This window comes from Lates calcarifer, unplaced genomic scaffold (assembly GCF_001640805.2).
Source record: "Lates calcarifer isolate ASB-BC8 unplaced genomic scaffold, TLL_Latcal_v3 _unitig_1758_quiver_1333, whole genome shotgun sequence".
NCBI lineage: Eukaryota > Metazoa > Chordata > Actinopteri > Centropomidae > Lates > Lates calcarifer.
In genome coordinates this window covers 7,341-32,496 of record NW_026115739.1, presented here as the reverse complement: position 1 = coordinate 32,496, position 25,156 = coordinate 7,341, and the positions used below count along the sequence as shown (strand labels likewise).

The 25,156-nt window shown below is 42.1% G+C and overlaps 1 protein-coding gene across 1 annotated transcript; it reads right to left on the bottom strand.

The window, feature by feature from the left end:
• Nucleotides 1-39: 39 nt before the first annotated feature.
• Nucleotides 40-24,798, bottom strand: LOC108890433 (coiled-coil domain-containing protein 69-like). Its single transcript, XM_018687302.2, is given in 9 exon segments — nt 40-304; nt 307-325; nt 462-578; nt 699-800; nt 1,029-1,102; nt 1,717-1,804; nt 2,667-2,845; nt 5,941-6,004; nt 24,604-24,798. Coding segments are annotated over 9 exon segments (771 nt in total). The 5' UTR covers nt 24,625-24,798; the 3' UTR covers nt 40-197.
• Between the last annotated feature and the right edge of the window lie 358 nt (nt 24,799-25,156).

Here is a 25,156-nt window from a genome sequence, read left to right as displayed (position 1 = left end):
TTTATTTTATTTTGAAAAACTCCTCACTTTAGTTTTAGTGCCTAAAACGTTTGCACAGTCCTTTATCCTCTAACTAAAATGGTTAAGTGCTGAAAACAGAGGAAACTGTGGATCATACTTTACAGCAGACAGATAATATCCAGTAGGTGGCGCTAGATTCATGCATAATAAGCAGGTGTTAGTAAACACTCTCTGTTCTATCTAACTGCACTTTCAGAAATCACATACTGAATCAGAGTCTGGCAGTTGTCGATCCGGACTCTGAGATCCTCGTTCTGCTGCAGGATGTGGATGATCTGATCTCCAAAGACAAATTCTTCTCCACCTGGAGACACAGTCGACACAATGAAACAAAAAAAACAAGGAGGTAGAAAGAAAAAAGAGAGGAAACAGAGGATAAAATTTGCTTTGTAGGAGGAGATAAAAAACATGGAGAGCTGCTGATACGTCAGTGGACCTACCAGATCGTCCATCTGCTGCAGCTTCCTGCTCTGCTCCTGCACTCGCTCATTCTTCATCTCAATGACAAACAGCAGAGACTCCTGCTCCTCCCAGAATGCCCCTGGGCTGCCGTGAGCCTGGAGGATGAGGTAACACACATTGAAGCACAGTTTGAGTTCTTCTGCTTTTGCTACTTATATTGTTCGTTTTACTCCTGATTACTATGACAGGTAAAATTGTTACAGGTGTACACACACCTGTATGTTTCTCTGCAGGTCCTTCTTGAACGTTGATTCTTCGACTCTCCTCTTCAGCTCGTTGTAAACCTGAAGCTCCGCCGTCAGCTCCTCCACTTTACCCTGCAGACGCAGAACAAATTAAAAACTAAAACCAGGTGTTGATTCACGGGTCAAAACTGTAAAGCAGTAAACATCCAAAAGTCTGATGCTGTTTCTTGTTCTGTCCTCTAGGTGGTGTACGTCTAAAGAGCAGAATCTACAGCCTGTTTAATGTGAATGATCTGTAGAAAAATAACTGAACTGCAGGTGAGATTCTCAGACACAAACATCAAGTCTTCTCTCTCTCACCTTCAGGATGTTCTCAGCAGCGTGAAACTTTTCTGTCAGTTGATTTTTCTCCTGTTCGTGTTTTTTCTGCAGCTCTGCAGGAAACGAGACAAACTGACTTATGATCTGTGGCACGTTTAAAATGCTCATTCACACACAGACAAAACAGGTAAAACAGTGGTTACTGTGTGTGTATGTGGAAATACAGCGATGATCACAATCTGAATTTTATTCAGTTGGTAAGAAACCTTTGGAAACTATTTACATTCACATGTTTCTATGAGTTTATGATCTTGAAATGAAAAATAAAAGCTTGAACTCTGAAAGCATCATTAAACAATCAGTTTATTAGGTTGGTCCATGTATTTAAAGTGTGTACAGACTGAATGACCACTGCATAGACTTTCTTATCCACACATTTTATCAAGCTCAGCTCTGTACCGACTGATTCAGCTCTCATCAGTCTTAGCTCTGCTATAATTAGCATAATACAGTAGCTCAAATGACACGCTAATTATAGAAAATTTGGACCATTCCAGCCGAAAGGCCGCGACTGTCACAGGTCAAAGTCTATTTTCCATCTGCACACATGACAACCTCACAGCAGAATTCACGTGTTCACAATCGAAACAAAGAAAACTGACGTGTACAATCTAAATGTTGTTTCACATGTGATGTATCTTGTGCTTCCATCTGAGTAACTCGTTACCTTCCACGCGTCTCTCATGTTCCTCAGTAGCCGTTTTACTTCTCTGCTCATGCAGGACGTTTAAATCAGCCGTCGTCTCTGTTTTCACCTGAAAATCACATCAGAGGAGACGGATTCAGTTTCATAACAGAAGATCAAACTTATCTGATCCCCTCCAGGGAAACACTGATGACGTCTGTGGAAAAACTGGAGCATTAACAGTGGAGAAAACTTTATTTACCTCACCTGAACATCAATAAAAAAGACAAAAACATGCAGTTTATTGAGAAAACAAGTAGGAACATGACAGATGAACGCATGAACCACAGCTCCTCACACAGGGTCAGAACGAGGACACGTTTAAAACGGCTTCTGCCATGAATCATAAGCAGAGTAAACAAACTCCCGGCTGCAGATTCACGTGGTCACGTGACCCGGAGAAGCTGCTCAGCTGCCGTCTGAGCCGGACCGCTCTGCCAAACCCGAGTCTATGAATAACTCTGATCACCGAGACGACTTTCACCTCCTCTGACGGTGAAATTACCCTCGTATGTGATACTGACACTGTGATTGGTAACAGCCTCCTCTCCCCTGGTCTCAGTCTTTCCACCAGATGTTGAACCTGCTGCAGGACTGATGCTGATGATAAAGGTCTGAGCCTGATCCCAGCGTCCCCCACTAAGGCCTGAGTCCTGAACCCTCACAGACCTTACTGATGTCACCTGGTCAGTGATGGAGTGCCACAGACTGAGAGAACTTGAAATGGTATAAGGAGACAGCTAAAACGACTCTATTCAGTGGTTTTCCCAGAAAAACAAGATTCATGTCGGCCCACCACCACGAAACCAAAGCCAAATACTGGACTTGGCGGGAACTCCTGAGTGCGGACTCTGGTCTAACTCAGTGTTGGACAGGGTTGAGGTCAGGGATCTGGCGGAGACTGTTTCTACGGTCATGCATCGTCTCCTCACCTTATCGAGGATGCTCAGGACCAGGGCGCACACGTCTTCATCGGCGTGGTCTTTCAGGAGCTCCGCCCTCTCCGGGTTCCCGTTGGCTGAGAGCACTTCCTTTAAAATCCTCAGCTGCCACTCGAACCGCTCCAGCTGCTTCTCCAGACAGACGTCCTGCTCAGCCGACGCACGTTTATCTGCAAAGAGACGGATCAACAGAAGCAAAATTTATTCTTATTTTTGGGTTATTTCATCTTTGGATGGCGAGGAGGTGCGTTTGTTTTATTATCTGTCAGCAAACACATATAACTCCACCTCATTAACGGTGAGAGGCACCACCTAGTGGCACATCCTGGTACTACAGATCAACTCTAAACAATAAAAGCAAAATCTGAATGAATCACTCTACTACCAAAGTAACTGATTACATCTGTAATTTCCTGATTCCAGTCAGGTTCAGCTCAGCTCCTCCTCCTGGACTCTCTGATCCCAAAGCTCTGATCTTTGTTTAAAACTCAGTTCATCTTCAGACAGGCTCAAACCTGCTTCACCCGAGTATGAACTGGGATTATTAGAAAAATACAGACGCGACAGGAGGAAACAGCAGGTCCTCTCTGATTATTAAAGTACTGATTTACTCTATTACATCACATATGAGTATTTTTAACATCCACTGAGTCAGCGCAGGTTTCTGACGTTCATCGTTAACTTCTAGATATTTGTTCCTGAGACACTGGAGATGTTTTTAAGATCAAAGCCTTCATCATCCAAACTGAAGACGTCACTGAAACTGAATGAAGTGTGTGTGTGTGTGTGTGTGTGTGTGTGTGTGAGAGAGATCGTGTGGCTACATGTCAATGACGTTAGCTGACATGTTGAAATTAAATTAGTCTGAAAAACATCCTGAACGATGATCTGCAGATTCAGATCTGTGTGTCTGTGTGTGTGTGTGTGTGTGTGTGTGTGTGTGTGTGTTTGTGTTTTCAAATTTCCATGACAATGACATCATACTTTTGTCTGTTTTTTTGGTCAACCCTTCGACCCCAAAGCAAAATCTCAGCGTCAATAACTCAAACAGAAACGATCAATAACTTTTTATATGTTGAAATTCATAAGTGATTAATCAATTATCAATTAACCGCAATTTATTTTTTTATCAATTTCATTATTAACAGAAGTTGAGAATGTGCACACACACACACAATAAAACTGTTTCTACTCAGGGAAATATCTAGAAGTTAACGATGAACGTCAGAAACCTGCGCTGACTGAGTGGATGTTAAAAATACTCATATGTGATGTAATAGAGTAAATCAGTACTTTAATAATCAGAGAGGACCTGCTGTTTCCTCCTGTCGCGTCTGTATTTTTCTAATAATCCCAGTTCATACTCAGGTGAAGCAGGTTTGAGCCTGTCTGAAGATGAACTGAGTTTTAAACAAAGATCAGATCTTTGGGATCAGAGAGTCCAGGAGGAGGAGCTGAGCTGAACCTGACTGGAATCAGGAAATTACAGATGTAATCAGTTACTTTGTGAGTGATTAATTCAGATTTCTCTTTACTTAAATTACTGAATTTTAATCTTATTTTTTTATTTTGCTAATTCTAGACTCATCTTTCATCTTTCTCAAAGTATCTGGAAACTAAATCCAAACTGAGGTATTTTATCAATTCAGCACACTGTAAAAAATGCAAAACAACCTGTACAATCCTTGTACTCTCTCTTTCAGGTCGACTGATAATTTTCCAGCTGCATCTCTTCATGCTTCAGCGTCAGTGATTCACAGACGGGATGACGACAGCCCGTTGTAAATTACTGGTTTCTGTGCTGCTGTTTAAACTGCTCATAAACAGGAGGAAATGAGGGTACGGCGAGCGTTAACTGATGCCAGTCAGCCGTGAGTCAAACCCTCGCGGCAGACGGTTCATTCAAACACCTGATACAGAAACTCTTCCTCTGATCTGTATCTTCGTCCTCTATCTGTTCCTCTGTTAACTGAGCTCAGGTTGTATTCTGTCGTCGCTGGATGAGGACACAGTTTGACTCATAAACATCTGACATCTGTAGAAATGCCTGTACTGTTAGCCCAGGTTCTGTTCTGTTTCGTGCGCCTAATTTTGAAATCAAACCTTTCTAATCATTTTGACCAAAAACAAATTTGTGGGACCCAAAAAGTTGGTTCCCAGCTGGAACTAAAACACAGGAGGTTTCCCTCAACCTGAGGTGCAAACTGTGATGATGTGAGTGAGCATGTCCGTTACAAAGGTTCCGTTAAAACCAGGAAGTAAGTTAGCATGTTAGCATGTTAGCACTTCCTGTTCCCTCATCCCAAAGTCAGTGTGTTTCTGGTTAAATGTCTGAAATAAGGTCTGTGGTTTTAACACAAGCTCAAGACATTTTCAGGTTTTATTCTCCGACATAAAATGGGTCAGTAAATCCCCCACTCCTGATGTTTGAAGCTTTTACGTGTCTTAAAAAAGGCGGTTGCTAACGAGTGTCTAAATGAGACTACAGAGGTTGTCGGGGACGTTAACATGAAAACCCATCTACTCACCAGTCCACCTTTACAGCCTCGTTGTGTTTCTACTCACGCTCTTTCAAACTCTCACTAACTTTCTAAGAAGAAAGGCTTTTGTAGAAGAGCTCAGAGCTAAATGAAATGACCAGTTGGAAGCTTAGTGGTGGAGACGTTGACGTCATGTGACCGTGGTGTAGTTGGTTTATAGCCTAACATTAGCTTCTTACTTCTGGAGGTTGGATTTAGGCACTGACAGCATGAAACAGATGCATTTTGAAACACTTCACCTGAGGAAAGGTGGTGGTTTTCTGGTGTTATTAACTTCCTTTGAGATGCAGATGTTGTGACTTCTAGAACTACATTTCCCATCATGCTTTGGATTCAGTCAGAGTCACTCAGCTGTGGGCAACACCTTTTTTAGCCTCTATTAATTTACATTTTGCTGAATCTACAGCATTAAAAGTCTGAATATATATCAGCTGCTGGCAGTTCCTGTTTGCACTGAAACCACAGAAAGAGACAATCACCTGGTTTACTTCTGATACCGAAGAAGATCTGATGTTCTACTGAGCGTCTTTTATATTTACGGATGTTTGTGGACGTCATTTCAGCCACGTTAGCAGCTGTAGAAACCTGTGATATCAGTCTGTCGGTCCAGAGTGAAACGTGTGGTTCAAAGAACAAGACACAAAAACAGGAAGTGAGAAAGTAATGAGGCTGAGAACAGTCAGAGGAGGAAACCCACACAGAGACAGATACGTAAAACCACTCACCTCCTTCATCTTGGCGGCTCTTGTCTTTCTGTGTCTTCTCTCCCTTCTTGCCTTTGCTTTTCTTCTGATAACGACAGGAAGAGAAGAAGAAGAAGGAGGAGGAGGAGGAGTCAGTGACGGCATCAACAAACACAAACGGACTGATATGAAGAAGAATCTGTCTGCAGATCATCAGACTGAGGTCCAGACTCTACTGTATCTGCTCAGAAACAGCTAATGAATCAATGTGCAGACTAACTTTATCTGAACTGAAACCGAAGTTGAAGTGGAGGACGGTGCTCTCCGTCTGTAGCTGTACCAGATAATCTGTATTTTTTATAAAATGCGTAACGATGTCAGCGTTACAGGCGGTTCAGGTCTGTTGTTGCAATGTAAATTAAGGATGTTTCAATGTTTTTTAAAAAGATGAAAGTAAAGAGGAATAAAAGAATACAAGTTTAAAATGTATAAAATCAAATTTCCTGTTAAAGAGAAGGGAAATAATGAGCTTTTATTCATGAAAATAAAAAAGAAATGTCTGGTTTTACCTGGTGGTTTGTATGTTCACTGAGTGTAAATGTAGTAACAGCAACAGGAGTTTATTTACATCATGCACATTAGAGCATGGCAGACTGATAAAACTGTCTGATTTTATCTTATCACAGGTTTCTTTTAGACAGAGGTTTTTATCTTTACACTGATAAATGCTGTTTCAGAGCTGTAGCGCCAGCATCGCTGCCATTGTCGTTTAGCTGTTAGCTTAGCTCTCAGCTGCTTCTTCAAATCTGAGTTCTTTGCAGAAAGAAAGAAAACTTGTCACCCAAACACAGTTTGCATTTCACTGTGATGTTCTTTTACTTTTAATTTTCACCCACAAATTCAAAATAATGTGAATATTTCCATGTTGTAAAGGCCGTCCTAGTACGCTAGCTACACGAGCTACGAAAGAAACAAACTGTGTGAATGCATTTTTGTTTTGTTTAAACAGCAACAACAAACTAACTGATGATTACTTACTGCTTGAAAACCAGCACATTACTTATTTCAACAGAAAAGTAATCAGACCACGTTAAATTATAGCGTGTTACCCCAAAAACTGGTCACAACTCACATAAACACAGCGTAAACTGACACCTTTCTCTCTTCTCTTTTTAATATTAATATCGGTATCTAACTGAGGCTACATCCACACAAATACGTTGTAGCTTTAAAACACATCACTGATGCTACGGTTATGCCTGGAGTCCACACTTAATCAGACTTGTGGAAGCGCTGCTTAGTTTGAAAACTCTGCTGTCATGTTTTAGACTTTTGGAAACGATGACTTGTGCTCTCCTGATTCGTCACGCTCCGATCACGTGACCAATTTCAGCCTCATATTTATGTCCGTTACTCTGAAAAGTCGACTTCCTCTGATCCATTTCCTGCCACTAAGTCAACACTTTCACACCATGTAAGGCTGGTTTTCTTATTAGAAACCACACCAGAATCAAGGACCAATAATATTTGTTTTCTGAGCTCACAGCTCCAGACTATCACTAACAATAATAATCCTGATAACACCAGGTCTGTCAGGAATATAAAACAGACCATTCTGGGAGGAGAACCTGTAGCTGTGGCTGAGTCCTGGTTCAGGTCTGGTGTTAAACTGGGGCAGTGGGTGTTTGTTATGAAATCTGCTGATGGAGGTCTGACTCTGACCTGCCAGCTTCCCCCTCATTAGTCTCCACATGACTGACGCTGTAACTTTCCCTCTTTTCTTCCTGCGTTACATAACCTCAGCTGCTGCTCGAACGCCGACTCACAACAAGAGGATGACGGTTTGTTTCTGCTGCTGATCACAGAAGCAGTTCCTCCTCCTCGTCTTCCTCGTAGCTGAACACCGATCATCTCATTTTAAATCAATAAAATCTCAGAAAAGGCCAAAACAATCCAGGGTGACATTTTTAGATTTGTTTCCTCCAAAACAGGGATTCGGTTTCCTGTGAGAGAAAATCCACAAATCTTATAAAGACTTTACAGAAAAGGTTCATCCTCTGAGGAACACGAATCTGCTCAATACATTAAAATGAGTTATGTTCGTTAGATATTGATTGATCGATTGGTTTCTTGAGCACAAATGGTGTTACGGCTGTTGGTAAAAGCGACAGTTTGCCGTGATGGCGTCACACTCTCTTACGAAACAAACAATTAAAGCAACAAAATGTAAATATTACCCATGATCCCTGGTTTTTTGAGCAGGAAGTGCTGCTGTAACAATCGCACCAAACTCCATTCAGAATTCTTAATATTTGCGTCAGTTTCCTGGCTGGATATCAGAGCTGAACACTGGCTTTTAATGACTTCTAACAGTTCAGTGTTACTCTGAACTCTCTGGGTCTGATCAGTAGTTTCAGCTGCTGACTATCACTCAGTCAGAGGGAGATCGAACCTGAAAAACCACAGTTACACAGAGAAACAACAGGTGTTCAGGCAGCAGGAGCATCTGAGAGAGTCGATATCAGATTATCCAAATAAAACATGCAATAAATCAGAGAATTAATTTTGTTATCAAGCCCTGTGGTGAGTTTCATCCAGCTCAGAGTATAAACAAAGACACACACAGACCGAAACTTATTGAATTACACACACACACACACACACACACACACACACTCACTCATTCAGGCATGTATCCAAACACACAAACACACATGTTGCTCCAGAGCTAAAAGATCACACTCGGGGCCACGTCGACTGTGCACAGGCGTCGACAATACACACTGAAATGCTTACTGTATTGCCTCACACCCATTCATTGCTCAAGCAGTGCGGCCAAACAATCACACCCTAAAACACTGCTCACACACTCAGACACACACACACACACCCTCCCACTGTATAAACACTCCTAAACTCTGCTCTGCAAACTGGACACCAACTTTGTTTAAACTCAGAGCTGAAACAGTAAATCTCTCTCTGGTTTAAACACGTCTCTGGGTTCAGGAGGAGACGTGGAGCGGCATGTCGTCGAGTGTTTCACAGCTCAGTTTTAGGAGGAGGAGGAGGAGGAGGAGGTGGCGAGGAGAAGCATATGTTCCTCCAGGCGTTGCAGGGGCCCTCGGTTTTTAAAAAAGGCCATAAATCACAGCCGAGGCTCCTCTGCTCTGTTTGTGCAGCACTTCACCTTCAAGTAAAACCTGACTGCACCAAACTGACTCGACTCAGACGCTCAGAGATTTAACTTCTGCAGATGTTCCACAGGTGAATATAAATCATCTCATCGGCCGAATGGAAGAAAAGCTCCAGAGCCAAGTCGATATTTTAAATTACAACAGATTTCAGACTGAACCTCACATTCAACGCAGTGAGACAGTGGAGAACAAGTGCTGCTGCAACAGAAACAACAATACACTGACAAGGGATGGGCATTTGAAGAAATGTCCTCAATCATCAGGAAATTAACGATTATCTTTTAGCGATTAAAATGCCTGTGGCAGAAAATAGGCTGCTAAAGAAAGTGTGTTTTATTCCAAGAAGAAATTATGGTCCAACAACAAACAACCTCAGAATCAAACCGAACTAATTAACAAACCAAAGCTACGACAGAAACACAACTGAGAGGCTTTTAGACACAAAACAAAACAGTTACCACCGACATCGCAACGTTCGATATTTCTAAACTCGAAAGGTCCCATGCCAAGCTTCACCTTCGATGTCCATGACAGCCGCTGTCAAATTTTAACAGCGCCTCCTGCTGGTCACAGCCATGTGGTGACAATTATTATATCGCTTCAAGACACATGACACCACACTGATACGAACATATCGATTAAATTCCACGGGATTTTTCACAATAAATAATCACTCATCGACTGTTTGGCTTCTAAAACAAACAGAAAATAATTTCTCACAATCACATTTTCCTGAAGGCCAACAGGAGGTTTTAAAATATCTTGTTTTTGTCTGAAAAACATCCAAAAAACCCAAAGATATTCAGTTTACTATCACAAGAAACTGGAGATTTAAAGAGAATTTTTTCGCTTTTTCGCTTGATGAACGTCTAAAAATGATCAATTGATTGTAAAATAGCTGCCGATTAATTTTCTGTCTAAACTTTATTTCTGTTTTTCTCTTGTTCTTGTTCTTATCTCTCTCTCTCTCTCTTCAGAAGTTGGTTAAATTATTTTTAAACGTCTGTTTCATTGAATTAGTTTCCAGGTCAGGAGCCGACAGTCAGCGGATGACGCTGGTTTGACCTCCGTCAGTGGGTCGACTCTCTGAATCTTCACATCGCAGCTTAAGAGTTTGAGTGAATTAAAGCTGAAGAGGAGTCTGGTCACTGATGGTCCCGTCAGCCCTGATAAAGGAAGTGATATCATGTCTGATACGACACAGGATGATGACACATCTCTTCGTGTGGTGACAATGCTTCAGTGTTTCTGTTCCTCAACCGGCACAAAGGCGACCTCTGACCTCTGAGTCTTTCCCTCGCAACAGGAAACACATCCCTTAATTCCTCAGTAAAGGTCTTTACACAGCGGGAGAGTTTTTCCATGTGACTAATTCTATTGCTTTTGTCATGAGTACTACACTGAAAAAAGTGACATTTTTACATTTTGGGGGAAATTTTTCTAAGCTGTGTTCAAGTTGTGGTCTGAAGTCGGAATTTCTGAAGTCAAACAGAAACCAGAGGAGAGTTGACGGGACGAGCAGAGGATTTGGTGTCAAAGTGAAAATGAAAAGCGCAGTATCTGTCAGGATTTCAGATTTAAACCCAACATCAAGAGGAAATGAAGCAAACTGTGTCGGGTGAAGGCGGCAGAGGGAACATCTAACCTACACATAAACCATACGGAGTCTTGTAAAATGGAAATAATCAGTAACTGGTGTTGCCACAAATTTACTACTTCCCACATCCCTACTGTCCACATTAAAAGCAGCTGAATCAGCTCCTGTTTGCAGTGAATGTACATGTTCTGCAGTTCTGAGTTTTATTTTCCTTCATTCACAGTAGAAACAGAGAAGAGGTGGGTCAGAGTATCAGGAGGTCAGAGTTTAATTCTGGGGATAAAACCTCCTGCAGCCTGAATACAACACGACCATGTTAGTAGCAAACATGTTTCTGCACAGCCGTAATGACTGTTTTCCTCCTCTGAAAAACCACAAAACAACAAAATAAAGTGCTGCAGCCTTTCAGATGTCTCAGACGCTGTGACAGGAATCAGGGCTCGCACACATTTCCTCCAAACCTACGAGGACATTTATTACTTTGACCTCAAAACTTGCCCTCGTTTTTATTCTATTTTGACTTTAAGAACTGCTCCATTTCTGCAGGACAAACACATCTCTGTCTTTTCTTTCTTTCTGGAGGAAAGTCCTCTGGATTCTCAGCTCCATGATAAAATGTCGCCTGAATGTTTAAAATATTCCCCGGAGCTCGTCTTTAGAGCGAGGGAGGATGAGATTTAACGTCCTGAATGAGGTTAAACTCACACACAGAGACAAACTGCAACTCAAACTCTTTTTTTTTTTCCCTTCGACGTGTTGAATGTCTTACGTTTTAGCAGCCAAGGCAGGAGCTGAAGCCCGAGGCCGAAACCTGACGGATTAACTCACCGCTGTGACAACACCTGCTGCTCATTGAGCAGCGGAAATTCATCACAAAGAGCGGTTAAGTTAAAGACCAGGAGACATTTCAGAGTCATTAACTGCCTCTCTGTGGGAAAAACAAATACGTCATGTGGCGCCGTCCATGTTCACGAGGAAAAACTATTGATGTATCAAAGAGAAACTGGCTGTGATGTCGTTATAAATAAAAGCAGAACTACTGAGGCCTCAGATTCACTTTATTCACATTTACTTTGAAGAATTACGAGCCGAGTTTAAGTCTGTTAAAGCCTTTAAAAGGCTCAGATCAGAGCCAGAGGAGGAGGAGGAAAACATAATGTGATTTTTCTGACAAATACTTGTCATTTCATTTAGCTCGAAAAACCACTCACTTCTATTTACTTTATATAACTTCAGTATAAATACATGGAAATCTTGATAAATATGTTGTTGTATTCAGACTTAACGGTCATTTTCTGTACTTTCACAACATAAGCAATTAAGAAATAACACATACTATCCATAGTGAAAGTAATCAGCAAATATTTTTAATGATGAAATTATCGTTTCAATTACTTCTCAAGCAGAAATACCAAAATATTTGCTGCTTCCTGCTCCTTCAATATGTGTGGACTTGCTGCTTTTCTGTTTTACATCTGAATATTTTGAGGTTTTGGTTGATGAAACGTTTGAAGACGTTACTTTGGACTCGTTTGTTTCAGGACACTTTGTAGAGTAAGAATAAACCTGGAAGTCTTTGCACTGACACTGATTTATCTGAGAGATTTATTGACAGCAGCAGCTCCAGTCCTGCCACGTCTCAGCTGATAAAACAGCTGCAGACGCATCATTCAAAGACAAACTTCATCAAGTGATGAGGAAGCGCTTCAGCAACAACAACCAAACAAAGCCAACAAAGACGAGGATCGCTGTGTTGGACGAGCGTCGGTGTAAACGTGGAGTTTGGAGCATTAATTAACTCGAGTCTCGGCCAAACCAACACTTCATCTGCAGAGCGTCTGTTCCTCATCTGCAGTTTTACGGCCGACATGTGGAGCTCGAACACGATCTGAGTCACGACCGAGTCTGAAAAACAGCAGCAGCACTGACTCACCATGTCAACGACAGGTTTTATTCACGTGGGATTTTAAATATTTGACAACTGATGCATCATGTTTGTGCACAGACGCTAAATAAAGAGCTTCTTTTATATTTGTCAGCAGCAAACGAGCACTTTTCAAAGCTTCAGCACAAACTTCAGAGCTTTAAATTTCAACCTGGTGTACGTTGTTTTTCTCTGGTTAATTTCACAGTAACTGAAGATTCATGTATCAACAGTGACAACACTTGTTTGCAGCAGCTCTAAACTGGAATACTGAACCTCTCATTCCTCCCTCAGGACCTGAGGTAAAAACTTCTCGTCTGTCTCCTTCAGGTCGTTTCTCGCCTCCAGTTCCCAGATTCACACTCGTCCAGTTGTTGCTGGGAGTCGACAGATGGTCTCCTGGTCTGACCGACTCTCCGAGGTTACAGTTTTCCACCGGAGCTGAACTCCAGCCTCAGTTTACGTCTGAGCTGTGGTGAGGTGTTAAAGCGCGAGCCGACAGTCTGTTTAAGGGACCTCACAGAAAACTGTGGGCGTGAGGAAAATGTTTTGAAAACAGGAGTTGGCAAAAAAAAAAACCCAATTAACTGCCTGAGCTTCTGCTCGTACAGTTTCTGCTTCTCAGTCTGAACTATGTGACCTTTAGTGTTTGCAGTAAAACCGTCTGCAGCTCTGTTCACACTGCAGCTAAAAATACAAACACTACCTTTTTTAAATTCATGTCATTTTCCATTAAAAGAATCCATCGAGAGCCTGAACCAACAGAGTTCTTCGAGCGTGTTCGCACTTTGAGGAACTAAAAACGGGAAGTTGTGCAGTTCTCACGACCACTCGGCCTCACCACAAAACTGGACAACAAAAGTCCCACATCACAAGTTATCTGGAAAAGGTGAGGAACCAAAAGAGAGACGGCTTCATTTATTATCAACACAGCAGCTTCTCTTCTTATCGACTGTTGGACGAACAAACCAGGCAGTCTGAGGACTTTGTTTTTATCCAGAGAGTCATCGGCATTTAAATCAACAAGGAAAATAATAGTTGGCTGCAGCTGTGATCGTACAGCGGTTTTACAGAGCAGAGCCTCTGATGCTCATGAAGTTACTCACAGAATTAACATTAATTAAAGCTGCGAGCAGCGTTGAACGGGCCCTCGCACCCGGCGCCCGTCGGGGGAGCGGCGACCGCGGGACCCCGGCAACCGCGGGGTCAACGCAGGTCGCAGGGCACACGCTGGCGTAACAGTTCACACTTCCGAGATGTAAAAATTTAAAATAAAAGCTTTTATGCTAATTATTTTCTGTGATAATATTTTTCAGAGCTCATCATCTGTGACAGCTCTTGGCTCTCCTGACTGTAACCTCTCTGTGGCAGCTTCTCACAGACTCAATCAACTCCTCTTCCCCTCCCCCCTCAAACACAAACACAAACACAAACACACACACACACACAGATACCCCCTCCCAAAAGGAGATAAAACTCAGTTTTAACTTGAGTTTACAAGCTTTGAGCTTTGAGCAAAAGCATTTTTTTGCAAGTTCTGTTATTGGGTGCATATATAAATCATTTATGCTTAAACAAGGGTTATAATGAAGTTATTTGAACAGTGAATATCTCATCTGCCTAAAGTCAGGGCGAAGCCACTAACCAGCTGTAGGGATGGGTATCATTAGGATTTTATCTTTATCCATACAGACCCCTATCAGTCCAGCTCAGACTGTTACTGGTTTAAGAGAGTGAAGTTTATAGCAATTTGCAAAATTTGGAGATTAGTGACAAACTAACCAGTTAGACTACATACAGACAAGCTTTCATTTTAGCTGTTAGTAACAGTTTGCCATGAGCTTAACCAGCGTGCTGTGCTTCGTGTTAAACATGTCATGAGACTGTGGACAACGTTTGAGCCAGCTTTGACATCTGCAGATATGAGTTTCTGAAGAGGGGCCTGCTGAGGTTAGATGTGCTGAATAATATCCATTTTCATATCAGAAAAAACACTGCATTAAACATTGTCTTAGCTCACTGAGCTGAGGTCAACAGGTAATATAACCAACCTGTGAGGTGGCTCACCCCCGTAAGATAAACACATAAATGATCCCTGATAGAACCGATAATTAAAGGCACATCAGTGACAGGGAATGCTATTAAAACTAAACTATAAACTGGTGACATTAACTGCAAAAGAAGATTTTTATTGATACATTTCAGGTAGAATTTAGTTTTCAATAAGGAAAATGCTGTAAGAAACCTGAATTTGTTGCAACAAATTTAAAATAAAAGCTTTTATGCTAATTATTTTCTGTGATAATATTTTTCAGAGCTCATCATCTGTGACAGCTCTTGGCTCTCCTGACTGTAACCTCCCTGTGGCAGCTTCTCACAGACTCAATCAACTCCTCTTCCCCTCCCCCCTCAAACACACACACACAGACACACACACACAGAGACCCCCTTCCAAAAACCCATCAAAGAGTAATACAATGGCTCCATCTGTAGGATAAAGTAGAGAGTCGCAACAGGAAGTTACCCCAAAATCTGAGGTTTCAAACAGGAAGTTGGGTTTCCGAACTTTGACGGGCCAGAACCGGCACACGCTTCGACCCAAACTCACAATTTTCGGAGGACTTCTTCCAAAAATTGTCAAGGAGGGGCTGACAACATTTGAAGTGAATCTGGTCACCCGTCTAGAAACTGGACATCACACTATAAAATATGTCATTTCCTGCTATAAATAGGTGGCGCTACAACAATTGTATGAATATTGACATATGGATGTGTGCAGATAGGTACCATTAACAATCCTGTAAAGTTTGATGCAGTTTGGACAAAGTATGGCCGAAATATAGCAAAAATAAAGCAACTTCCTGTTTCGTGGCGAGTAATCGAACTTTGAGGGGCCATAACTTCCACGCCCTTCAACAAAAACTCAAAATCTGCCGCAATTTAACATCGTCTATGTCTTAAGAACATACTATTAAGTTTTGAAGTCAATGGGATAATGCGTCTAGGACTAGTTCGCGTTCAAGCGACCCCTGGAAATGGCCAAAAACACACAATTTTTTCACCTTCCGGTCAAAATAAAAATACTTTCTGTTGGGTTTAGAATATGGCTCCAAGAGACTTTTTGGTGCGTCATGGGATGTTACATATGTGTGCAGATTTTCAGATTTTTAGGCGCAACGGGCTTGAGGGGCTGTTCCGTTTAAAAATGTAGGTGGCGCTACCGAGGGCATTTTACCACGCCCATGCTCAAGACCCCTAAATTATTAAATTTTTCGCCGTGCCTGACGCGTCTGCAAATTTTGGTAAGTTTTCACGCATGTTAAGGCCCTCAAAAAGCCGATCTAAGAGGCGGAAAAAGAAGAAAAAAAATAATAATAATAATAATTAAAGCTGCGAGCAGCGTTGAACGGGCCCTCGCACCCGGCGCCCGTCGGGGGAGCGGCGACCGCGGGACCCCGGCAACCGCGGGGTCAACGCAGGTCGCAGGGCACACGCTGGCGTAACAGTTCACACTTCCCAGATGTAAAAATTTTAAATAAAAGCTTTTGTGCTAATTATTTTCTGTGATAATATTTTTCAGAGCTCATCATCTGTGACAGCTCTTGGCTCTCCTGACTGTAACCTCTCTGTGGCAGCTTCTCACAGACTCAATCAACTCCTCTTCCCCTCCCCCCTCAAACACAAACACAAACACACCCACACACACACACAAACACACAGAGAAATACCCCCTCCCAAAAGGAGATAAAACTCAGTTTTAACTTGAGTTTACAAGCTTTGAGCTTTGAGCAAAAGCATTTTTTTAAGTTCTGTTATTGGGTGCATATATAAATCATTTATGCTTAAACAAGGCTTATAATGAAGTTATTTGAACAGTGAATATCTCATCTGCCTAAAGTCAGGGCGAAGCCACTAACCAGCTGTAGGGATGGGTATCATTAGGATTTTATCTTTATCCATACAGACCCCTATCAGTCCAGCTCAGACTGTTACTGGTTTAAGAGAGTGAAGTTTATAGCAATTTGCAAAATTTTGAGATTAGTGACAAACTAACCAGTTAGACTATATACAGACAAGCTTTCATTTTAGCTGTTAGTAACGGTTTGCCATGAGCTTAATCAGCGTGCTGTGCTTCATGTTAAACATGTCATGAGACTGTGGACAACGCTGAAAATATTACTTTACTAACTACTGGCCAAACAGGTGCTTTGACAAAGAAAAGGTAAAGGCCAGCAGCTTTTACTTTTCAATGCACTTGTCGTCAACTTGAGTGGCTTATATTCAGCTGGTTAACCTCGACGCCGGTGGACCTAGTGCACTTTTCCTGTCGCCGTACACTGAGTAACACGAAAAAATCAGCTGACCCTTTGTGAAATTTCCTAACTGATCAAAACCAAACTGTAAAGACAGCATCAATCCACGCTCAGCTTTGTTCAAGGGGAGACATATGGGAGAAGATGAGTAGAGAGATAGAAAGAAACAGAAAGGGTGATGGAGAAAGATTACATCAATTCAAAATAACCTAGAATTCCTTAAAATTAATTTGAAGCCAGTTTAATTTTTTGAGCCAGCTTTGACATCTACAGATATGAGTTTCTGAAGAGGGGCCTGCTGAGGTTAGATGTGCTGAATAATATCCATTTTCATATCAGAAAAAACACTGCATTAAACATTGTCTTAGCTCACTGAGCTGAGGTCAACAGGTAATATAACCAACCTGTGAGGTGGCTCACCCCCGTAAGATAAACACATAAATGATCCCTGATAGAACCGATAATTAAAGGCACATCAGTGACAGGGAATGCTATTAAAACTAAACTATAAACTGGTGACATTAACTGCAAAAGAAGATTTTTATTGATACATTTCAGGTAGAATTTAGTTTTCAATAAGGGAAACAGTGTAAGAAACCTGAATTTGTTGCAACAAATTTAAAATAAAAGCTTTTATGCTAATTATTTTCTGTGATAATATTTTTCAGAGCTCATCATCTGTGACAGCTCATGGCTCTCTTGACTGTAACCTCTCTGTGGCAGCTTCTCACAGACTCAATCAACTCCTCTTCCCCTCCCCCCTCAAACACACACACACAGACACACACACACACAGAGACCCCCTTCCAAAAACCCATCAAAGAGTAATACAATGGCTCCATCTGTAGGATAAAGTAGAGAGTCGCAACAGGAAGTTACCCCAAAATCTGAGGTTTCAAACAGGAAGTTGGGTTTCCGAACTTTGACGGGCCAGAACCGGCACACGCTTCGACCCAAACTCACAATTTTCGGAGCCAGTCTTCCAAAAATTGTCAAGGAGGGGCTGACAACATTTGAAGTGAATCTGGTCACCCGTCTAGAAACTGGACATCACACTATAAAATATGTCATTTCCTGCTATAAATAGGTGGCGCTACAACAATTGTATGAATATTGACATATGGATGTGTGCAGATAGGTACCATTAACAATCCTGTAAAGTTTGATGCAGTTTGGACAAAGTATGGCCGAAATATAGCAAAAATAAAGCAACTTCCTGTTTCGTGGCGAGTAATCGAACTTTGAGGGGCCATAACTTCCACGCCCTTCAACAAAAACTCAAAATCTGCCGCAATTTAACATCGTCTATGTCTTAAGAACATACTATTAAGTTTTGAAGTCAATGGGATAATGCGTCTAGGACTAGTTCGCGTTCAAGCGACCCCTGGAAATGGCCAAAAACACACAATTTTTTCACCTTCCGGTCAAAATAAAAATACTTTCTGTTGGGTTTAGAATATGGCTCCAAGAGACTTTTTGGTGCGTCATGGGATGTTACATATGTGTGCAGATTTTCAGATTTTTAGGCGCAACGGGCTTGAGGGGCTGTTCCGTTTAAAAATGTAGGTGGCGCTACCGAGGGCATTTTACCACGCCCATGCTCAAGACCCCTAAATTATTAAATTTTTCGCCGTGCCTGACGCGTCTGCAAATTTTGGTAAGTTTTCACACATGTTAAGGCCCTCAAAAAGCCGATCTAAGAGGCGGAAAAAGAAGAAAAAAAATAATAATAATAATAATTAAAGCTGCGAGCAGCGTTGAACGGGCCCTCGCACCCGGCGCCCGTCGGGGGAGCGGCGACCGCGGGACCCCGGCAACCGCGGGGTCAACGCAGGTCGCAGGGCACACGCTGGCGTAACAGTTCACACTTCCGAGATGTAAAAATTTAAAATAAAAGCTTTTATGCTAATTATTTTCTGTGATAATATTTTTCAGAGCTCATCATCTGTGACAGATCATGGCTCTATTGACTGTAACCTCCCTGTGGCAGCTTCTCACAGACACAATCAACTCCTCTTCCCCTCCCCCCTCAGACACACACAGACACACACACACAGAGACCCCCTTCCAAAAACCCATCAAAGAGTAATACAATGGCTCCATCTGTAGGATAAAGTAGAGAGTCGCAACAGGAAGTTACCCCAAAATCTGAGGTTTCAAACAGGAAGTTGGGTTTCCGAACTTTGACGGGCCAGAACCGGCACACGCTTCGACCCAAACTCACAATTTTCGGAGCCAGTCTTCCAAAAATCCTTAAGTCTGTCCTGACAACATTTGAAGTGAATCTGGTCACCCGTCTAGAAACTGGACATCACACTATAAAATATGTCATTTCCTGCTATAAATAGGTGGTGCTACAACAATTGTATGAATATTGACATATGGATGTGTGCAGATAGGTACCATTAACAATCCTGTAAAGTTTGATGCAGTTTGGACAAAGTATGGCCGAAATATAGCAAATTTAAAGCAACTTCCTGTTTTGTGGCGAGTGATCGAACTTTGAGGGGCCATAACTTCCACGCCCTTCAATGAAAAGTCCGAAACTTTTGCAATTTAACTTCGTCTATGTCTTAAGAACAAATTATCAAATTTTGAAGTCAATCGGATAATGCGTCTAGGACTAGTTCGCGTTCAAGCGACCCCTGGAAATGGCCAAAAACACACAATTTTTTCACCTTCCGGTCAAAATAAAAATACTTTCTGTTGGGTTTAGAATATGGCTCCAAGAGACTTTTTGGTGCGTCATGGGATGTTACATATGTGTGCAGATTTTCAGATTTTTAGGCGCAACGGGCTTGAGGGGCTGTTCCGTTAAAAATGTAGGTGGCGCTACCGAGGCCATTTTGCCACACCCATGCTCAAGACCCCTAAATTCTTAAATTTTTCGCCGTGCCTGACGCGTCTGCAAATTTTCAGGAGTTTTGACGCATTTTAAGGCCCTCAAAAAGGCGATCAAAGAGGCGGAAAAAGAAGAAAAAAAATAATAATAATAATAATAATAATAAACCGAACGAAAACAAGAGGGTCCTTGCAACTCGTTGCATGGCCCCGTTGGGCCCACGCAACTCGTTGCTCGGGCCCTAATAATAATAATAATAATAATAATAAACAGACCGAAAACAAGAGGGTCCTTGCAACTCGTTGCATGGCCCCGTTGGGCCCACGCAACTCGTTGCTCGGGCCCTAATAATAATAATAATAATAATAATAAACAGACCGAAAACAAGAGGGTCCTTGCAACTCGTTGCATGGCCCCGTTGGGCCCACGCAACTCGTTGCTCGGGCCCTAATTAGTGAGTGATCAGCTGATGTGACCTGATGCTGGAGAAACAGGAGAAGCTGCTGCCTGAAGGTTTTTTGAAGTTTAGAGAATCTGTTTGTTTTTGGAGTAGGACTCAGTGATTAAGACTGCGTTTATGTTTCCAGCTCCTGAATCTGACCCAGCGATCAAGTCCCCGATCAGGAGTGGATCAACCCAAAATGTGTAAACGCCGCTCCAACGTAGTGAGGTGACAACTCATTATGATCAGAGTCTGTCAGTCTGGAATCACAGATGGACAGACGTCCACCACAAATGACTGAAAGTCAGAACAAATAGTTTTATTCTGCTGCCTCCATATAAAACTCTGCTGATACGATTGATTAAAATCTGCCCTGGTCAGCTCTGATATCCTCAGGTGTGACAAAGAAAACACCTGAACCGCTGAAGCTCCTCCTGTATTAACAGAGGAGGCTCTGCCTGAGGAAACAGCCTCATGTGACTGAGAGGTTTTCTGATCAGGTCTGAGCCGCCTGCAGAGATCCTGCTCGAAAACATCATGTGACTTTTTTATCTGCATTTCCACGGCAACGAGAAAATATCAGCCGCTGCCCTGAGTCGACCGTCGTGATGAGGAGGTCTTAACTCGGACAACAACAACTCCCAGCAGAGTCAGAGCAGACAGGACCACAACAGGGAGCCACCCTGGGACCTCCCACAGGGCCCCAACCCACATGTTGAAAACCATCACTAAAAAGCATGAGGAGTTGAACTTCCTCCCTCTGAGCTGCAGTTTGGAAACTGTTTTGTAACTGTAACGTTAATGTGCAGCTGCTGAATCACGAACTTTAACTAAAATAGAAAAAGTCGCGATGACGACAGATTCCTGACCTCTGATAACTTATTGATTATTACTGAAGAGAACAGTGACATTGATTAGTGGGGGGGGCATGAAGTGAAAGGGACAGGTTCAGAGAAACAGGAAGTTACACACAGCATCGCATTTACCAACAACAGAACGGCTGCAGCTGCAACACAAACGTCTACATCTCAAGGAAATTTCAATCAAACGCAACTGGACTTAGATATTGTCTAGGAAGAGGTTTCACCTCCCATCCAAGAGGCTTCATCAGTTCATGCTCACATCTGACCAGGCTGATGTGACCAGTCTCAGATAACTATGACCTGCATGAATGAGAATATTCACAGGTTTATTTCAAACGTCTACATGAAGACGTGTGAGAGCGACAAACACCTGACCAACATGAGAACAGGTAAATAATGTGTGTTGGAAAAGCTCTGTTTTAAAGGAGAGAAACTCCAGTTTGAGTGTTCACAGATTTAACAGCAGCTTGGAAACATAATGAAGAGCAGAAACAGCTGGGTTTACTTTGACTGGCTCATTTGTAAAGAAACACAACAGCAAAACTTCACAGCTACTTAATCCTCATTCAGTCCGACACAGACACACGACGAGGGTCATTTACACATCGTTTGTGTGTTTACACTGAGCTGAGGAGAAAGATGGAGGAATTTAGTAAAAATTAAGACAAGTTAATGACTGAATATTGAATATGAGAATATTAAGACTTGTTAAGAGCCTGCAGACGCTCTGCTACAGTGTCAGACTTTAAAAACCTGAACATTTTCTTTGAGAATCTCTCATTTTACTCAATAAAAGAGGTGAACTTGGCTCAGCTGAAGCAGGTCACTACATTGTTCATGAGATCAATGAAAAATCTCTGAGTTTCTCCACTAAACTTCCTGCTTTTGTTCCCGTTCTGTCAGATTAAACCGGGAATAAACCGGAATTATCCTTTAAGATGGTTTAATGAGAAATCCGAATCATTCAGCAGCTTTTACAGCAGATGTTTCAGTTTGATTTCTCCTGTAAAACACAGGTGAACTCAGGTGTGTCTGTTGAGCATGTGCATCCTGTCGAACCACAACAGGATTAAAACCATCAGCATGTCGGTGCCAAACTCATTGATCTCCTCCAGCAGCAGCTCAGACTCTGAGCCTCTCTCACCAGTCTGTTTCTATTCTGAGCTAATCAAAGATTTACTGGATTATTTCAGGTTATGCAACCGCTTCTGAAACTGGTCTACTTCTGTCCTGGTTCTAGTTCTGGTTCTGAGGTGAAACAACCTGGTGAGGAGGAGGTTTTTAATGCAGGATCAATGAATGATCGGCTTCAAACCAGCTGACAATTCACTGTCTTTGAATCACTTCACCAGATGAATGAGCACCATAACAAACAGTCACCTGGAACATCATGATATTATTCTAAGGCCACATCTATAACTTCATTCAGCTCTTTAAACCCAGACTCAGGGGAGTCAGCAGACAGTAAAACCTGAAGTAAACCTACTGTCTGAGCTGCAGCCAGTGAAGCACATGAATTCAAACTGAAGCGTAAACACGTCCTGAGTAGCCCACCAGTAAAAAGCCCAAATAAAAACTGCTTAATGTGCTTTTTACAAGACAGTGACCGACTGTGCTGTTTGTTCAAGAAACAACCACCACTCTCTGACAGCACTCCACTGGACTGTGTGTTTGTTCTAGACCTCGACAGTGAGCCAGGCTACATCCACACAAATACATTTTACTTTCAAAACTCGTCGCTGTTGCTTCACAGTTTTCAAGCCCCTAAAACAGAGACTTTTAAAACGCTGCCGGCCACGTTTTAGTTTGAAAACTCTGAGGTTGTGTTCTAGTCTGGACAGACAGAAACTGAGACTCTTGGAAACAATACCAACAATTTTCCAGAAGCAACCAAACAGCTTCGGCCTCGACTAGCATCTTTGCTAGCTGCTACTGTTCTGTTAAATTCTGCATTTTAAAATGATAAACTAAAATAAAACTAAAATAACACAGTAGTGTGGACGTAGACTGAGTGATGAAGTTACACCATTGGTTGGTCGACCAAGGGTTGGACTTCCATTGGTTGTTTCTCATTCAAAATGAACTGGTGCAACAGTTTGGGACCTTAACAGGTAGTGTTGCCAACCCTAGCATCTTTGTCGTTAGATTTACCGACATTTCAGACATCGTAAACACCTTAGCGACAAATCTTAGCCACTCTCCGTTGACAGCAGATCAGCTCTCAATTACATCGCCAGCCATATACTAGGTTTTACCTGGTCTTAACTTACAGGTCAACAGGACTAAGTCAGGTGAGATGATCACTTCATGTCAGCCTGACTATCAGATCAAAAATGTCTTCTACTGAGGCTCTACTGTTTTCTGTTATTTCACTGTGTCAACATTTCATTCCTTCAGCTGAAACATGTCAACATTAATTATGACCGTCCTGTGTCTGTAGTGTTCTGCCTTCTACAGAGCTCACCTGGAACTCTGGCTTTTACTTATTTTTACCTTCATGTCAGATTAGACTGAGCCCCCACCCAACCACCACCACCACCACCACCACCCCAGGCCCCAGTTAGGAAACCACTGACCCACATGAAGCCTCGGCAGCTCCGTCACTTTCTATCAATAACTGGAGGAAGACAACAGCTGTCAAACTTCAGATACTTTTTATACTCAGTGGAAGAGAATCACAGCCGAGAGTACTGCAGTACAGATACTACAAACCACTGCACTCCACAGGAGCATTACTGCAACATTACACTGATTTCATACAAACAGTAAGGTCACTGTTTCATACAGTATCAACTGAGTGATACATGAGGTTTAAGTGTTGATATATTTAGATATTAAAGAAGTAGAACTACCTGATACCGACTGCCTGCTTACTGGCATGTTTACAGAAATACCATGCAACTGGAAGTTCCCTATTCAAAAATATTACAGTATATTCCTCCATGTAATACAGTAAGGTCACGTTAGAGTCACACACAATGGGAACTTACTACAGGAATATTACATCACATTGTAAGTGATAAAATCTGCATAAAGCGCCATAAAATCCACTGTAATCTCACAAAAATGTTATTAATCTCAAAGTAGGATTATTATAAAGACAATAGGAGAGATTTAAAAATGGTTAGATTAGAAAATATATTCTTTAAAAAAAAACAAAAAAACAGGACCGTGGGAAAACTGCCCGAGATTCAAACACGATGCCAGATTAGAAACAGATGTTCAGAGAAGAAGAAAAAGTAACGTTCTGACGGATTCTACCGCATTTTCTTTGGCGCCACTTCGACACCTGCAACATTGTTTCTGATACAAATTCTAGAACGAGTGAAAAAGTAACGAATCGGTCCGCAGCGTTCGGAGCACACGGTGCATTTACCCGGAGCTCATTCCCCGCACGTTTCGCGGCCGTGCAGCAGCAGCAGCCGCCGGCCGCCTGCTAATGAACCTCCTCCTCCTCCCCGCGAACACAAAGTCAACTTCTACCGACACTCTACTGTTTTCTGTCAAACTTCACTGCCGGTGTTTCTCACCTTGCTGTGGGTGCAGCCCATCCCTCCTCTGAGCTCTGCTGTCGGTGTGAAGCCGCTCAGACTCTCCGCTCCTCTGACTCTACTTATTCTACTCCGTCGTCGTCTTCCCTCTGTTGACAACTTTCAAACACTCCGGAAAAAAGTCCTGTGAACGCACCGCTACAGCCGCCGGCCACAGGGGATGGGGCTTATCTGTGCTGCCTTCAGGGACTCTTAGTAGACTCCTGGTGTTTTTGTTAGCAATGTTGGTCTTGTGATATTGAAGCATTGTAATCAAAACGTCTCCAAAAACAAAACAACACTAACACATCCAGTTACTATATGATAAAATATAAACTTTGATAATTTATCACCACGACCTGCTGTCACGGTTTTGGCTCCAAGTTCAACCCAGAATTTATTCGCTGCCTAAAACGTAACAGAGATAGTCAAGTGAAAACAGAAACATAACAATTTTGTCTGTCCGTGTATCAGTTCATTCATCAGTCAGTGTCTAACATTTATAACTCATCAAAAATCCATAACTACACAGCTACAAAGATTTGAAACTGTC